This window comes from Lynx canadensis, chromosome D3 (assembly GCF_007474595.2).
Source record: "Lynx canadensis isolate LIC74 chromosome D3, mLynCan4.pri.v2, whole genome shotgun sequence".
Taxonomy (NCBI): Eukaryota; Metazoa; Chordata; class Mammalia; order Carnivora; family Felidae; genus Lynx; species Lynx canadensis.
Window position 1 is genome coordinate 71,685,545 of NC_044314.2, and position 18,106 is coordinate 71,703,650.

The 18,106-nt window shown below is 48.1% G+C and overlaps 1 protein-coding gene across 1 annotated transcript; it reads right to left on the reverse strand.

Annotated features, from left to right (window-relative positions):
• Positions 1–16,752: 16,752 nt before the first annotated feature.
• On the reverse strand, positions 16,753–18,106 carry LOC115528057 (putative SEC14-like protein 6). Its single transcript, XM_030335834.1, has 6 exons — positions 18,069–18,106; positions 17,738–17,843; positions 17,522–17,661; positions 17,260–17,429; positions 16,907–17,019; positions 16,753–16,812 (listed from the first exon to the last, which is right to left on the reverse strand). The coding sequence occupies exons 1-6, from the start codon at positions 18,104–18,106 to the stop codon at positions 16,753–16,755; spliced, it is 627 nt and encodes a 208-aa protein (XP_030191694.1).

Here is an 18,106-nt window from a genome sequence, read left to right on the forward strand (position 1 = left end):
TCAGATGTTGGTCCCGCCCCGACGGGAGAGGACCAGCCCTGCCCCGCCCCGCCCAGTTCTCCCCTCCCCTCGGGTTGTTTGGCGGCGGTGGCCAGGACTCACCCTACCCGGGGCTGGGAGGTGACCGGCTCCAGAGGGTTCCCGGAGCGCAGACTCCAGGGGAGGGTTGTAGGTGTCACCACCTCCAGGCGTCCTCATCCCAAGGCTTCCGCAGGTTCCTGCGTGGTAGGGGAAGGGGGGCGGGCATAAAGGACATGTGGGCAAGTTCTGGGGAACACACCTAGATCCTTCCCCCCCCCCCCAATATGGAGGGACCTTCTATAAACCTGGCTCAACGCTCTAGGTGATCCCCAGGATCTTCTGCCCTGAGGGACGCCATCCTCCTTCCCCTGGCCTTGAACACAGGCTGGGCCCTGTCTGTGTTCACTGGCTGATAGAAGTCTTTATGTGCCAAATGGTTCCAGCCTTCAAGATGGTCAGGAGGATTAGATAAGATGATCCACCAGGGGTTAGCCTGGCATTGCACCACCAGTCAGTGTGCAATGTTAGGAATATTGTATCATCATTATTATTATTGATGCATTCACCAGAGCAGGGAGCTGCAGAGGTGGAAATTCTGGGACGGCCCCACGCTGGTGAGCTCCTGGGTAAGATCTACAGCCTGAAGGCTGGGGAATGGGAGGTGGCAGTGGATGGCTGGAAGCCCCGGGTGGGGTGATGGAGGAGTCAGGAGGCCAAGGGTGGGAGGCGGCTGACACAGGTGGCCAGGATGGCATCCAGGAACCAGGCAAAGGTCATGGAAAAGGTGAGAAAACAGCTTGGCTGGGCAGGAATTTTCAAGAGAGGAGCAGGTGGAAACTGAAGGAGGAGGTAAATCAAGCCACCAGAACCTTTCTCCCTCTGCCCTCCCTCGAGGCTGAACCAAGTTCTAGACCTGTACTGACCAATCTGGTTGCCGTGAGCCACATGGGGCTGTTAAGTATTGGGACCTTGGCTCGTCACTCTCGCGGAATAGAGATGTGCCATAAGTGTAAAATACACGTTAAATTTTGAAGACTTAACACCGCCAGAATGAAAGATTTCATTAATTAATTTCTTACATTGATTATAATATTGGAATAATTTTTTTGAAATATTGGGATAAATAAGATATATTATTAAAATTGATTTCATCTGTTTCTTTAAAATATTTTTTATAATTTAGAATTTTTTTAAATGAGTAAGTTTTATTTTTTAGGGCAGTTTTAGATTTACAGCAAAATTGAGTGGAAAGTATAGAGACGTCTCATATATTCTGTTCTCCCCACCACACGCACAGCCTTTGCCACTATGGACAGTCTCTACCAGGGTGGGACATTTGTTACAACTGATAAGCCTATACTGACACATCATTATCACCCAAAGTCCACAGTTTACATTAGGGCTTACTTCTGGTGCTGTACATTCTGTGGGTTTGGACAAATATGTAGTGACATATATTTACCATTGTGGTACCATACAGAATACTTTTACTATTTTCACTAAAAATCCTCTGTGCTCTTTTCTTTTTAGTTTTTAAAAAAATGTGGCTACCAGAAAAATTTCAATTGCATGTGTGGCTCACATTTGTGCCTTGCATTCTATTTCATTTGGACAGCACTGTCCTAGAGGGATTTAAAATCTTAATTAAAAAAAAAAAATTGTAGCCTGGGTGGCTTAATCAGTTGAGCGTCTGACTCATGATTTTGTCTCAAGTCATGATCTCAGGGTGGTGGGATTGAGCCCCATTGTGGGCTCTGTGCTGAGCATGGAGCCTGCTTGGGATTCTCTCTCTCTCTCTCTCTCTCTCTCCCTCTGCCCTTCCTTCTCCGCCCAAATAGAAAAATACAAAATTGTAAAAAGCTAAAAGAAGGTGAAACTGACAGCCCATTTCTGGAAGGGCATGGTCTTTGTTTAAAAGCAATGACAGGGGCGCCTGGGTGGCTCAGTCGGTTAAGCGTCCGACTTCAGCTCAGGTCACGATCTCGCGGTCCGTGAGTTCGAGCCCCGCGTCGGGCTCTGGGCTGATGGCTCAGAGCCTGGAGCCTGCTTCCAATTCTGTGTCTCCCTCTCTCTCTCCCCCGTTCATGCTCTGTCTCTCTCTGTCTCAAAAATAAACTTAAGAAAAAAAATAAAAATAAAAATAAAAGCAATGACAGGGGTGCCAGGGTGGCTCAGTTGGTTAAGTGGCCGGCTTTGGCTCAGGTCATGATCTCACAGTTTGTGGGTTTGAGCCCTGCTTCAGCTTCTGTGCTGACAGCCCAGAGCCTGGAGCCTGCTTTGGATTATGTGTGTGTGTCTCTCTCTCTGCCCCTCCCCTGCTCATGCTGTCTTTCTCTCTCTCTCAAAGTAATAAATAAACATTATTATTTTTTTTAATTTAAAAGCAATGACAGGGGCGCCTGGGTGGCGCAGTCGGTTAAGCGTCCGACTTCAGCCAGGTCACGATCTCGCGGTCCGTGAGTTCGAGCCCCGCGTCAGGCTCTGGGCTGATGGCTCAGAGCCTGGAGCCTGTTTCCGATTCTGTGTCTCCCTCTCTCTCTGCCCCTCCCCCGTTCATGCTCTGTCTCTCTCTGTCCCAAAAATAAATAAAAAACGTTGAAAAAAAAAAAGTTAAAAGCAATGACAGGGGACACAAAGGGGACAGTCGATTTGACTACATAAAAATGCAAAAATCTGTTAAACAAGACACACAACTAGGTCAGCATTTGCTAATGTGAATTTGTAAAAATAATATACAAAAATTGATATTTTTATAAAGATCCATGTAAATTAATAAGAAAAATAGTAAGGCACTAAGAAATGGACAAAGGACTCAACACACTGTCAGAAGAGGAAATGCACAGGGGAAATAATCAAATGGATAAATGCTCAAATTCCAGGTCATCAAAGAAATGGGTATACAAGCAATGAGATACTTTTTTTCCCCTGGCTAAATCAGCCTCAGAACAAACCAAACCACACACACACACACACACACACACACACCCATCTTTTTAAAAAATAATCTGATAATAAAGGAAGAAGCTGGGGGCACGTGGGTGGCTCAGTCGGTTAAGTTCTGGACTTCAGCTCAGGTCATGATCTCACGGTTCGTGGGTTCAAGCCCTGGCCAGGTTCTGTGCTGACAACTTGGAGCCTGGAGCCTGCTTCGGATTCTGTGTCTCCTTCTCTCTCTGCCCATTCCCCGCTCACACACTCTCAATCTCTCTGTAAAAAATAAATAAACATTAAATTAAAAAAAAAAATGAAGAAGCTGGTGAAATGGAGATATGTATACATTGCTGGCAGGACTGGTAATTAATTCAGCTTTTCTAGAAAACGACCTGACAATATGCATTGGATCCTTCAATAGTTTGCCACTTTGTCCAGTAACAATCCTAACTAACAGAAAGGATTTTCAACTTAAAGTTATGTGTGCAGTGTTGGGGTGCCTGGGTGGCACAGTCGGTTGAGCGTCCGACTTCAGCCAGGTCACGATCTCGCGGTCCGGGAGTTCGAGCCCCGCGTCGGGCTCTGGGCTGATGGCTCAGAGCCTGGAGCCTGTTTCCGATTCTGTGTCTCCCTCTCTCTCTGCCTCTCCCCCGTTCATGCTCTGTCTCTCTCTGTCCCAAAAATAAATAAAAAACGTTGGAAAAAAAAAAAAGTTATGTGTGCAGTGTTAATAGGAAAATTGGAAACAATTTTTCCAGAAACCACAGTGCTTAATGTAGTTGATGAAGAGTTTATAATGACACAGAAAAAAAACTGGAACAATTTGGCAAAGATGAGACCACGTTATATATGCCATATGCTTCCAGAATAGACAACAAAATCCATTCAATAAAAGGAAGTCCAGGCAAGGAATATGTTCCCAACTTTTCCCAGTCTCCGAGAAGTGGGGAAAGTCGTATTTTTAAAATGCCACAAGTAACAAGTCGCCTCCAAAGAGAAGCCTTTACTTAACAGCACTTATAGGCATTTTCCTTGGGCCGGGCCTGTTCCAAGGGCTTTGTAAATATTAGTTCAGTACTGTCCAGTAGATAAATAATGAAAGCCACATGGGTAACTTTAATTTTTTTTTTATTTATTTATTTGAGGGAGAGAAGGGTGGGGGGAGAGACAGAGAGAGTGAGAAAATCTTAAGCAGTGTCCACACCCAAGTGCAGAGTCCTTCTTGGGGCTCAATCTCACAATCATGAGATGGTGACCTGAGCCAAAATCAAGAGTGGGACGCTTAACCGACTGAGCCACCCAGACACCCTCACAAAGGTAACTTCAAATTCTCTAGCAGCCATGTTAAAAAAAACCTCATTTTAATAATGCTTTATTTAACACAGGGTAGCCAAAATATTATCATTTTGTCACCTGTAAACACGATCCATAAAGAAGATAATTATCTCATTAAAAAATTAATAGTGAGATATCTTGCATTTTTTTTGTACAAAGCCTCTGAACTACAGTGCATATTTAGTATTTCAGCTTAGTATGTAGTATTTCATTTCAACTCTGACCAGCCACATTTCAAACGCTCATTGAGCCACATATGGTGTTTTAGATTGAATTGTGTCCCCTCCCAAATTCGTATGTCAAAGCCCTAATCCTCAGTATCTCAGAATGTGGCCTTACCTGGAAACAGGGTCATTGCATATGTAATTAGTTTAGATGAGGTCATACTGGAGAAGGATGGGCCCCTATTTCACTGTGACTGGTGTCCTTAACAAGAGGGGAAGTTTGGATACTGACATGCCCACAGGGAGAATACCATGTGAGGGTGAAGACAGAGATTGGGGTGATGCTTCCACAAGCTAAGAAATGCCAAAGATTGTGGGGAAACCATCAGAAGCCAGGGGAGATGCAGGGAACAGATTCTCCCTCAGCCCTCAGAAGGAATGAAGCCTGCTGACATTTTAATCTTGGACTTGCAGCCTCCAGAACTGTGAGAGAATAAATTTTGTTGCATAAGCCACTCAGTTTGGGGTGCTTTATTAGGGCGATCTAGCAAACTACCACAGGTGGTTAGTAGCTGCCTTCTTGAACAGCGCGGGGTTGGTTCATGTAGTCCTCCTGGCACATTCTGAGATTGGCACTGTGATCACCCCCCTTAGGGACCAGGAAACTGAAGCTCAAGGAGCCTCTGAGGTCTCAGAGCCAGCAAGCAGCAAAGCCAGGCAGGCTGGTGCCAGTCCAGGCACTCATCGCCCATGTCGTGTCCTTCTGCCTGCCGAGCTCCGTGCTTCCAGGTTACCCTCAAGTCCTGTCATGCTAACAGGGGCAGATGTCCTCCCCCTGACCCTGTAGCACTATGCCACCTCCTCAAACGTCATCTACTGGCTGGTTGTGGAGCACTTTCATTCTTTTTTTTTTTTTTTAAGAATTTTCATATTCTTTATTCATATATAATATATTTAAGTTTATTTATTTACTTAGAGAGAGAGAGCAGGGGAGGGGCAGAGAGAGAATCCCAAGCAGGCTTCGCACTGACAGTGCCGAGCCGGACTTGGGGCTGGAACCCCCAAACCGTGAGATCGTGACCCGAAATCAAGAGTCAGACGCTGAACCCACTTAGCCACCCAGACACCCTGGAGGACTTTCATTCTAACCATCTGGGTTCCAGTGCTTTGAGGGACAGATACTTCCCCTCTTCCATGGTGTGCCTGTCTCCCCCTGCCTTCTCAAGCTCATTCCCTTGGTCCCCCCTGACCCATGGGCTGAGAAGCTAAACCACAATGATGGTATCATCATGGTATGTAACCCGAATCCCACACCTCCTGACCACTCACTGCACTTCCTCTCCCGCCCACCTTCTGGGTGCTCTGGAAACTCCTGGCATCTCTCAGGGGCCATAAGTGCTCTGCTTGCAGTCCTAATTCAAGCCTAAAACCTACCAACTGAAGGAAGTTCTGTGGGAGTGAATGGCATCTCTGTTGTTGGAGTGGGATCATTCTTTGCAGGAGCCCCTGCCTGCTCTGCCCCTCCACATCATGGCTAAATCAGTCCTACCCTTCAGACCTGTTGGCTGGACAGATGCCACTGAATGTCTCTCCAAATATGTAGGATGTGGCTTGGGTTACCCTAGGTGCAGAGTTTGGAAAGGAGTATCTACCTGACACAGATGCCCAGGGCAGGTGTGGCCTCATGCCTGAGCCTGCTTGGGAAGTGGAGATTAGGCTTTACGGCAGCTGGGGGAGAGTTCTGTTGGCTCCCACCACCAACTCAGGATGACCCCAGGAAAAGGTGAGGTCTGGTGTGGCCACATATCCTCTACGCTCTAACTCTAAGAAGGGAGGTAGTCACAAGGGTCTGGGAGAGGGAGGGGTGGGCAGTGGGAGCCTGACCAACAACCCTAAAGACCTGGGACCAGGGAGGAAAAACATGGCTTAGGGGTCTGGGACCACAACTGCATTTCTATCTTTCTTCCCTCACAAAAGCCAGGAGGTCTCTGGCCCTTCCCAAGCCACAGAACATCAGGTAGGGAGTGTATAGAGCTATCTCTCTCCCCTTGCTGCTCTCTCCTGCCACAGGGCCTTTGCACACGCCATTCTCTCAACTTGAATACTCTTTCCTTGCCTCCTTTTCCTGCACTGCCTCATTAGTGCTGCCTCAACTTCTCTGATCCCCAGTTAAATGCTCAGACAGAACCGTGCTCCTCTATTCCAGAATATTGTTCTCATTAGACATTGCTTGATTCGACTATTTGACTCACCCCCTTAACTGTCAGCCCCATGAAGGCACAGGCCATATTTGTTGTGCTCACCATTGGACCCATGTGCTCATTTACATGGGCAGCAACTGAGAGGCTAGTAAGACCCAGAGCTAGGATTTGAACCCTTATTTGTCTATACCCAAGGCCTGGATCTTTAACCACTACCTGTCTTGGATCCCTGAAGATAGAGTGTTTTAGTAAAGACATAAGCAAGAACTCTGTACTAGGGGGGTCCTGAAATGTCCCCCAGAGGACATCTTTGGGCTGGGCCTCTAAGGTGGGAACGGAAAGAAGACATTCTGGGTAGAGACGAAGAAACTCATAGAGGTAAGAGAGGGGAGAGGGGCCATGAGGGCAGGGACTTCAAAAAGATCGAGGTCAGGTCATGAAAGAACTTCAGACCATGTTGGGGACTTTGGGCCATGTCTTGTCGTTGGTGGGGAGCCTTTGAAAGTTTAGAGGGGTCCCTGGGTGGCTCTTGATTTTGGCTCAGGTTATGATCTCATGGTTATGAAATCAAGTCCTGCATCAGGCTCTGTGCTGGGCAAGGAGCCCAAGATTCTCTCTCTCCCAGGGCACCTGGGTGGCTCGGTTGAGCATGCAACTTTGGTTCAGGTCATGATCTCGCAATTCATGACTTTGAGCCCCACATCAGGCTCACTGCTATCAGTGTGTCAGCACAGAGCCCACTTTGGATCATCTCTCCTCCTCTTTCTGCCCCTCCCCTGCTTGCACTCTCCCCAAAATAAATAAATACTAAAAGGAAAAGATTGTCTCTCTCCCTCTCCCTCTGCCCCACTCTCAAGAAAGAAAGAAAGAAAGAAAGGAAAAAAGAAAGTGATAGCTTTAGAGGCAGAAACTGATGATTCTCCCTGTGCCAGGAAGATAACCCTGGGCCCAAGTGAAGAATGACAGAGCAGATGTTCAGAGCAGGAAACTGGTCAGGAGGCTATTGCATAAATTCATGGTGGATGTGGGAGAGGAAACAGAGAGCAAACAGTGATCAGGGACAGGTCAGAGTCTCACCTCTATCCCAAACCGGCACCCTGTTGGCAAACTTGCTTGGGGAATATGAAGGCTGAAAGTTGCTCAGTGCCTGACTGGTCTGTGGGAGTTATACTCTACCTGTAAATTACCAATTCATTACAAGTGGTAATTTTGAGCACTTCAAATACTTTGAACAGCAAACGCATAAATCCAATGATTCTCAAAATTGCTACAATAATACTTAAGCTTGTTCCTAAATATTCCACTTGAACTTCATTTATTGGTTATTTCTATACTTCTTTCATACCTTCCTATAACATAACCACAGGCTTACAGCTCTATAATTTGACATCTCTGCTGAATTTCAATGTTACACTTTAATTATTTTGTTGGAGTTGTAATTTGAATAGGCCCAGGTGAAAATGTAAATACTTCTTGGTGTCACAGTTCTGAGTTACAGGCCAATTAACTGGACTAGGGGAGCACGGAATCTGGGGTTTTCTCCCAAGGGGATTAAAGCCAGACTGAATTGACTGTCTATAAACTTTACTTGTTACCTCAGACTTAAAGTTCACACCTTTTACACATGGTTCACTTGTTTGTTTACAACTTAAAGTGCCCTTCCTTTCTCCAAAATGGCTTTTTATGCTTTTCTGTTATTATGAATCATTGGTCTGATTTGCTTTTTAAATATTCTGCTTCATTGGTTGAGCTATTTGGAGGTGTCCTCTCTAAGGAGATAAAGGATCAGTTTGGCTCAGGGGCCCCCCCTCCCTTGGGAAGATTTCGTGATGTCATCATGTTATATAGCACTGCCCAATAGAATTTTCCCCAATGATGGACATGTCCTATGTCCACGCTGTCTAACTTGGTAATGCCAAGGAGCAACAAAGCCAGACACTAACTAGTTAAGGCAAACAAAATTCTTGTATTTTTAGGGAGGTAGTGGTGCTAGTGGAGTAAGCATCCTCCCTCCCATTCACTCCCAGCCCCCAACTTAGGCTTTTACCTCCCACAGGAACTGGGAGCAGGATCAAAAGTCATCTTCTTGAATGTTTGACTTTGAAAGAGATGGCTTTCAGGTCCTTGATGCAATAGTTTTGGGTGGTAGATGATTTACCTCTCAAAGGGGTAGAGAAAGGATTTATAAGTGCAAGCTTGTCAGTGGGCATTTTAAGGGAATTGGGGCAATCCTACGGACGGGCACAAGCAGCTAGAAGCCATGCTGAACTTGGTCAAGGAGAAAGTCTTTGCAGCAGCCACTAACCACATGTGGCTACTGAGTCCTTGAAATATGGCTAATGAACTGAAGAACTGATTTTTTTATTTTAGTTGTTTAAATTTAAATCGTGGCTGATTACCACTGTATTGGACCACACAGTCTTAGAACATACTATTGACACATCCTTCTTCTTGGTTATTGTGTGTGGCCCCTTCTTTGACCCCCTTCTCACCTATTATAAAGTCTGACTTTATAAAGTGGTCAGCCCTTCTGTTCTTTATGTAGTTCTTTATTTTTCCATGACTGTGTGGCCAACTCGTATCTCCCCATGGATTTTATTTCTTTGCATGTGTATTGCTTATATATTTGAGATGAAGGAATCCACAAGTGTTATTTTATTTTTATTTACTTATTATTTTTTGAGTAAACTCTCTCCCAATGTGGGGCTCAAACTCACAACCCTGAGATCAAGAGTCACATGCTCTACCCACTGAGCCAACCAGGTGCCCCCACAAATGTTATTTTTAAAAAATTTCTTATTGGAGTAAAATTTGCATAACATAAAATTAACTAATTTAAAGTGTGCCATTCAGTGGCATTATTTGTCAAAATGTTGTCCAACCACTACCTCTACCTAGTTCCAAAACATTTCATCAACCCAAAAGGAGAAACTCTATTAAATTTTTTTAATGTTTATTTATTTTTGAGAGAGAGAGAGAGAGAGAGACAGAGCACAACTGGGGAGGGGCAGAGAGAGAGGGAGACAGAATCCTAAACAGGCTCTAGGCTCTGAGCTGTCAGTATAGAACCTAACACGGGGCTTGAACCCACAAACCGTGAGATCATGACCTGAGCCGAAGTCGGATGTTTGACTGAGCCACCCAGGTGTGGAGAACCCCCATTAAACAATCACTGCCCATTTCCCACCTTTCCCCAGCTTCTGGCAACCACCAATATGCTTTCTGTCTCTGGATTTACCTATTCTGGATAATTCACATTCAATGCATCATACAATATGTGATCTTTTGTGTGTGGCTTTGTTCACTTAGCACAATGTTTTCAGGGGTCATCCATGTTATAATGTGCATCAGTACTTCACTCCTTTTTATGAATGAATACTATTCTATTGTGTAGATATACCCTTTGTATTTATCCATTCATCTATTGATGGACTCTTGGTTGTTTTTACCTTTTAGCTATTGTGAATAGTGCTGCTGTGAACCTGGGTGTACAAGTCTTTGTTTGAACCCCTGTTTTTCTAAAACAATTTTTTAAATGTTTATCTATTTTTGAGAGAGTGAGAGAGACAGAGCAGTAGCAAGGGAGGGGCAGAGAGAGAGAGACACACAGAATCCAAAGCAGGCTCCAGGTTCTGAGCTGTCAGCAGAACCCAATGCAGGGCTCAAACTCACGAACCATGAGATCGTGACCTGAACTGAAGTCGGATGCTTAACCGACTGAGCCACCCAGGCACCCCTGAACCCTTGTTTTTCAAGTCTTGTGGGTATCTACCTAGGAGTAGAATTGCTAGGTCATATGACAATTCTATGTTTAAATTTTGAGGAACACAGGGGCGCCTGGGTGGCTCAGTCGGTTAAGCAGCCAACTTTGGCTCAGGTCATGATCTCACAGTCTATGGGTTTGAGCCCTGCATCAGGCTCTGTGCTGACAGCTCAGAGCCTGGTGCTCACTTTGGATTTTGTGTCTCCTTCTTTCTCTGTCCCTCCTCCACTCACTCTCTGTCTCTCTGTCTCTCGGTCTCTCTCAAAAATAAACAAACATTAATTTTTTTTTTTTAATTTTGAGGAACACGATTTTTTTTTTTTCTTAAAGGCAGAAGCACAGACAAAGAGCCCAGGACTCTGGAGTCCCTGCTCTCCCCAACCCCAGGTGTCCCATCTGGGAAGTGTCAGCACATAGGCCCCGTGGGGCCTGGCCATCTCCTCTGGACAGGACATGATCAGTGGGAAGGCATAGAGAGACAGGAAGAGAGGGTCTTTGGAATAGAAAGTTAAGCCCAAGTGTAGGGCAGGATTGAGGAGACAGAAAGAGAGACAAAAGGATGAGTAGGGACCCTTTAGAAGAGGCAGGAGCTGTAGAATGAGCATCAAGGACTTGGAAGAGCCTTGTGAGTGGAGCCACACCAAAGCCTCCCCAGTCCTTGGCAGGGGGACTAGTTTTCTGAAGCCTGAACTCGGGAAGGCTCAGCCCCTAGGCCTGTTCTGGTGGTGAGGCTGGTCGGACACCCATTGCTTGTTGAGTTCAGGCTGCAGGACATGGGGGGCTTCTGCTCACAGAGGCTGCCTTTGACTGAGAGCCTGAAGCCCAGGCCCAGGAGACCATGGATGTGACAGGAGCCCCTAGGGTTATGGTGCAGAGGACGAGCCTCTTAGCAGAGCATCCCAGAAATTCATCAGAGCCTTACTCTCAGCAGAGGAGGAGGAACTTGGCATCATTTATTCATTCAGTATCCAACAGCTCCATGCCCTGCACTGGCCCAGTGCTGGAGACGGTCAGTGGAAACTGTGGTTGGGAAACATCAGGAGCTTGCATGTACTGCCAACCCTCAGCTGCCTACAATAGGTCCTTCAGGCCAGGAGCCCACCCAGGTTTTGGCCAAGGGCCATGTGTGCTCCCAGAAGAGGACCTCTAGGCTTCCTTTCCTCTCTGCCCCTAAGGTACACTAGCAGCCTCTTATATGGCTGCAGGGTGGTGGTGTCCTGGAGGCCTGGGGTGAGTGGACAATCCCAGGCCTGGCAAGGGCAGCAGGGGTGGGGGGGACATGCACTGCACAAGGGGGCTTCTTACCCTGCTGCCAGAATCATTGCCTCATGGCCAAGATTGCACTGACCCCAGAATGGGGGATATTCTGAGAGCCGGATAGTTCGCAGGCCTAATGCCCAGCATCCAGAGCCCAAGTGGGTGGCTGCAGTCTGTGTTACCACTCCATGAAATTTGTTGAGTTGGAATAGATGCAAGATCATTTACTAAGGATGATTCTCCCAGGTCTGGAGGGGCACTCACCATCCAGAGCAAAGAGTCTATGGAAAGATGTGTAAGTTCACAAGCTAATGGCAGTGGAAGCAATGGGCACTAAATCAGCACAGGCTGGATGGGGCCACAGAGAACATAAGACAGGTGCCCCGGATCTGGCCAAGCAGTCCCTGCAGGGGGGAATGGGGGACGGCTCTCTAATGGCCTGAGGAGAGCAGGTGTTTTGAGCTATTGGCTGAATTAAGAGAAGAAAGTCCAGGAACAGGGTAAGTGAGAAGGTAAAATTCAGGGGCAGATATAAGGGGGGGTCACTGAGTCCTATGTGCAAGAGATAAGGGTCAGGGTTGGCCACACTAGGACGCCAGCAGCCAGCTGGGGGGGAGATGGTGGAGGGCACCGGAGTGCACTGGGAGATCAGAGCCGGGGTAAATAACAGAGGGACTTTTGGGCTAGCCAGGGGGAGAACAGCAGGAGAGATGAAGCTGTCTGGGCAAGGCTTGTGGGACAGGGGCAGGTAGGTCTCTAACACTTGTTATCAGCACCCGTTAGTAGCTGCTGTTCCCCACCCACTTGCTCTGTGCCTGTGGCTCTCATTTCTCCTCATAGCAGCCACTCTAAGTACTGTTGGCTTCCCAACTTTCCAGTGAGGAAACAGCCTCAGAGAGATCTGGTTAAGGTCAGACAAGTGCCAGAAAAAGGACTTGAACTTGGGTCTGCCTTATCTCACAGACTGTGCCCTATTTTTGAAAAGATGCTCAACATCACTAGTCATTAGCAATGTAAATTAAAACCACAGAAACATAACCACGTACCTTCTAGAGTAGCTACACCAGAATAACTAGTAATACCAAGGCCCTGGATGTGGAGCAAACGGAGCACTCAAACACTCTGGTGGGAATGCAAAGTGATGCAAAACAGTTGGCCAGTTTCCTACAACATTAAACATACCCCAACCAGCAGCTCAGCGGTGATCCCACCCCTGGGCATTTACCCTGGATCGATGAAGACAGGATCACACAAAAACCTGACGCAAATGCACCTAGCAGTTTCATTAGTCATTGCTCCAAACTGGAAGTGCAGCTAGTCTTCAACTGGGAAATGGATAAACACTCTGTGGTGCATCGGCACAACAGAATATTACTCAGCCACAAAAAGGATTTAACCACATGCAACAACACAGATGAATCTCTGGACAGTATGCCGAGTGAAGAAAGCCAGCTCCAAAAGGCCACATACTGTATGATGCCATCTGCATGGCATTTCGGAAAAGTCAACTGAAGCATTACAGAACAGATCAGCAGTTGTCAGGGCTGGGCTGGGGGAGGGGTTGACCACAAAGGTGATGAGGGAACATAAGGCAAGCTGAGGACAAAGCACAGGCTAGCGAACACCACCCCCTTCTCCCCCACCCCATGAGATATGTGTGATGTTCCTCAGGCACTCCTGGCTGCCCTAAAGCTAAGAGGTGAAAACAAATGGTTAACTGATCGAGATCACAGTCACATAGGACCTGAGTCTCCGTCAGTTTACAAATGTCTTAGTAAATTACAAGAAAAAGGCTATCTTATCAATAGCCTCATCTCCAGAAACCTATAGACTCAGTTTCCTGGAGCCCCAACATCACCCTCCCCTCCATAGTGTTGTGGGGAACAAAGACAAGAAGGAAATGGTAGGTAAAATTAAATTTCTTTATAACCTGTTGCTCATTGACTTAAGGCATATACAGAGTATAACATTTCTCCAGCAATTCCCTACTGTCTTTCTCTTTTTTAAGTTTATTTATTTATTTTGAGAGACAGAGAGAGAGAGAGAGAGAGAGAGGAAGAGAACAAGTCGGGGAGGGGCAGAGAGAGAGGGAGAGAATCCCAAGCAGGCACTGTCAGCATGCAGAGCCCTGTGTGGGGCAGAGAGCCTGATATGAGGCTGGAACTCTAGCCGGAGCCCAAGGCAGGACTCCAACTCACAAACCATGAGATCATGACCTCAACTGAAGTCAGCCGCTTGCTTAACTGACTGCGCCACCCAGGTGCCCCAACTGCCCACTGTCTTAATGTTAATGTCTTACTAGAGGGAAAACAACCTTACCGGGACAATAACAAAGCCTCCATTATCTTAGAAGCATATGAAAGTCCTTTTACAGGCCTCCCTTTTGCCTTTACCTCCCCCAACTCCATAGTATGTGATCAGTCACTCCTCACAACCCCAGTGAAGCCCTTTCTGCCCAGGGGTCCTGTCCCTGTGCTTCAATAAAAATCACCTTTTTGCACCAAAGATGTCTCAAGAATTCTTTCTTGGCCATCAGCTCCAGACCCCCACCACTCCAAAACCTCATCAAAGGGATAGCAGGAGGGAATTTGGGGGGTGATGGAGCTGCTATGTGTCCTGATTGTGGCAGTGGTTATGGGACTGTATGCGTTTGTCAAAGCTCCCGGGATTGTATGATAAAAAGAAAGAGTCTCACAGGTATAAATTACTAAGTACATGCCCTCACTCTGACTCAGCACTGCCTGCTGGAGAGAAAATTTGTACAGGGGGAGAAAGGCAGGCCTTCTAGGTGAGGAGACAGCTTGAACAAAGACAGAGATTTGGGGCAGGGGAGGGTGAGCCTGGAGTGGAGGCTTTGGGTGGGGGGACAGTGGGAGAGGAGGCAGGTGGGGACAGCTGTGGACATGTCCATTATCTGGCCAATGGCTCCAGCCTTCGACCCAGACCCACGTTTCAAGAAGACTGTAGCAAGGGCAGATGCTAGAAGCAGATGGGGTGATGGGTGGGATATGGCAGATCATGGGAAACCCCTCGACCCTTGCCTTGGCTCCCCAGTGCCCTCCCCTCCCCCACTGAGCTGCAGCCCACATGGCACCTCCAGCTAACCTCCCTCAACCACCTCCCCTCCCTGCCAACCCCAGTTCCTTGGTGCCGTCTGTGCGAGATAACATGGTAGAATCATGGAGGATGGTAGGAACCAGCCAATCAGGAATCAGTTGAGTAAACTTGCTACCAAAATTCTGGGACAGATTGTTGAGTAGGGGTGGATTATGGTGAGCCCTTAAAAATGAAGGCAATGACCCCTAGGAGCCTATGTGGAGTCCCTAAGAAAGACCTGTTGAATGCCCACATTTCCATATTTGCACAGGTGGCCATATTTGGCCATGTTTGCCAAGTGGCCAATGAAAGAAGTAGTTTGGCTGGCTACCATACTGACAGCAAACGGGGACAATGTGTATGAGTAGTGGAATGCTTAGGCCAGAATCTCTGTTGAGATCTAACCTAATGCGCCTGTGGGACCTGACATCAGCTCAGTCCGAGGCTGAGTCTAAAACCTTAATGAAGGGGCGCCTGCGTGGCTCAGTCAGTTAAGCCTCCGACTTCAGCTTGGGTCACAATCTCACGGTTGGTGAGTCTGAGCCCTGTGTCGGGCTGTGGGCTGACAGTGCAGAGCCTGCTTGGGATTCTCTCTCTCTCCCTCTCTCTCTCTCTGCCCCTCCCCTATTTGTGCACTTGTACTCTCTCAAAATAAATACATAAACTGAAAATAAAATAAAATAAAATCTTAATGGAGAGTTTAGATGGAGAACCAGACAATGAAGACATTCTCAGATGCCCTAACACTGGAATGGAAAGTTTATGAGTCAAAATTTCTTTCTAGATGGGGAAAGCTCTAAGATTGAATTCCTTTTTTAAAAATATTTATTTATTTTGGGCAAAATGCCAGTGGGGGAGGGGCAGAGAGAGGGGGACAGAGGATCTGAAGCGGGCTCTAACGTTGACAGGTTGACAGCAGTCAGCCCTATGTGGGGCCCGAACTCAGGCACCATGAGATCATGACCTGAGCCAAAGTTGGAAGCTCAGCCCACTGAGCCACCCAGGTGCCCCAGAGGCTGAATTTCAATTCAGAGTGGTGATTGCTGTATTGCCTTGTCTTCTGTATTAACTGTATCAACCTTGTCTTCTATTTTCTACATTCTGATGCTCTGACATCTGGGGCCTTGCTGACCCCGGGAGGAACTGTGTCTCCCAGGGATAGCCAGTTCCTAGAGATAGCAAACAACTCACCCAGGATTGCGCTTCTCAAATGCAAACCAACTAATACAGAGCCTACACTCCAACCACCTCCAGCGCTGGCTCTAGCACTTAGGGCCACACTATTTCCTTGCCCTGATCACCCTATTACCTGGGGCAGTCCCTATGCCCCAGAGCCTGCTGACATTATGCAAACTAGCTAATCCTAATGATTTCCCCGCCGCACCCATTCCTTCCAGGGAAAACCATAACCAAAACTCCCGCCCAGTTCCTCTCCCCCTCTACCTCACGAGGAACCCTGACGTTTATTCCATTTGTCGATTTCTCCATGTGGCTTTCTGTGGCTTGGCATCTCCATCTCCTCCTCTTGGGAACTGTGAGTAATAAATTATCTTTTCTTTTAAATTTTTTTTTCAACGTTTTTATTTATTTTTGGGACAGAGAGAGACAGAGCATGAACGGGGGAGGGGCAGAGAGAGAGGGAGACACAGAATCGGAAACAGGCTCCAGGCTCCGAGCCATCAGCCCGGAGCCCGACGCGGGGCTCGAACTCACGGACCGCGAGATCGTGACCTGGCTGAAGTCGGACGCTTAACCGACTGCGCCACCCAGGCGCCCCATAAATTATCTTTTCAACGGCAATTGTTTCCAGATCTGTTGGTCTTACTATACCTCAAGTGTTAGAACAGTAACTCATGACTTGGTATTGGCTCATAGAAAAGAGCCTAGAGCTTTCACTGAGCCTGAGGTCCCAGGAGGATAGTGTTTTGGTTGCTTTGCTGTGGCTGTCTGGCCACCGGGACATGGTCCCAGCAGTGACACGGTCCTAAGATGCTGACCCACTGTGACAGATGGGCTGGGAGCAGCTGTTGTAGGATTCCCATCCCTGGGGAGGTTGGAGGGGGTCTGGCCAGGGAAGGCTGTGAATTCACTGTGGACCCAGAGATCAAAGGGGAGGCTGTGGGAGCCACAAGGTTTGCCCAGGATCTCTCCGTCTTCTCCACAAAGGTTTGGTCAGTGAGTAGCACCTCCACAGTGGAGTTGATGTGTTTGGAATGAACTAGGCTATAAGTGTTATCAAACCTCAAGACATCTGCATTGAGGGACAGACATTCAGACAGGGTGACCCACCCAGGACCTCATCCTCCATGGTGTAAATCCTTGTACCAGGACCCAGACCAGGGAGACATTGTCATGCCTGAGAGCCTGAAGCCGGCTATACATTGTGTCTACCGGAGCCAGGGGCCCCCACGTGGCAAAGCCTGGATGCACCTTGATGAGCCTGCCTCCAGCCCCCCAGCTCCTAGTGGAGCTGTTCGCTGCCAATACTGACAGATGCCAGCCTCGAGGCAGGCGAGGCTCCCGTCCTCAGGTACCAGGTGGGCTTTGTAGCGCCGGATGGGGAGCACCTCCACCATCTCCCCCACCCGCTTCCGCTCACCCGTCTTGGTCTTCAGGAAAACCCCGAAGCCGATGTCTGCCCCATGTGATGCGAACTGCCACCTGCAGGGGACAGGGCCCTACTAATGACCACCAGCTGGGGCTCCGGGGCCGCTCCCAGCTGGGCCCAGGTGTGGAGTGGCTGCCATCCCTACCTGAGCACACAGCCCGGGAACAGGATTTTGTTCTCCACCTGCACGAAGGAGCCTCGGGCCACCGTCATCTTGTGCTCATACTGCATCCTCACCTGGTTGCGCAGGTAGTAGCTCTTGGGCACCTCACCCCCATAGTTGATCTGTGGGTGAGGGCTGCTGAGTGAGCACTGACCCCAGCCATCAGCCCTCCCTTCTCACCCTCTGGGCACCCGGTACCTTGGTCAGGCACTTGGGGTTGCCATCAGGATCAGTCATGGTCCCCCCAAACTCCACGGGCAGCTGCTCAGGGCTGATGAACTTTGGCAGCTCCTGCTTCCATTGCCTGTGGGAGGAGGAGAGGGGACCTGTGGGGTCTCAGGAAGGCTTGAAAGAGGCAAGAGACGCCAAGCCCAGTGCTTTCCTGTGGCATACTGCTTCCTAACCCTGGCATGCTTCTGGTGCCCCTAGGAGAAGAAGCTAAGAGACTGTAGATCTAGGCTGGGGGTTTACTATATGCACCTGTGTTGACCAGTTCCTGCCCCCAGGCCTGCCCCTCTAGACCCAGCACCCTGCCCTCATCTGTCCAGGTGTTGGCCCATTGGCCAT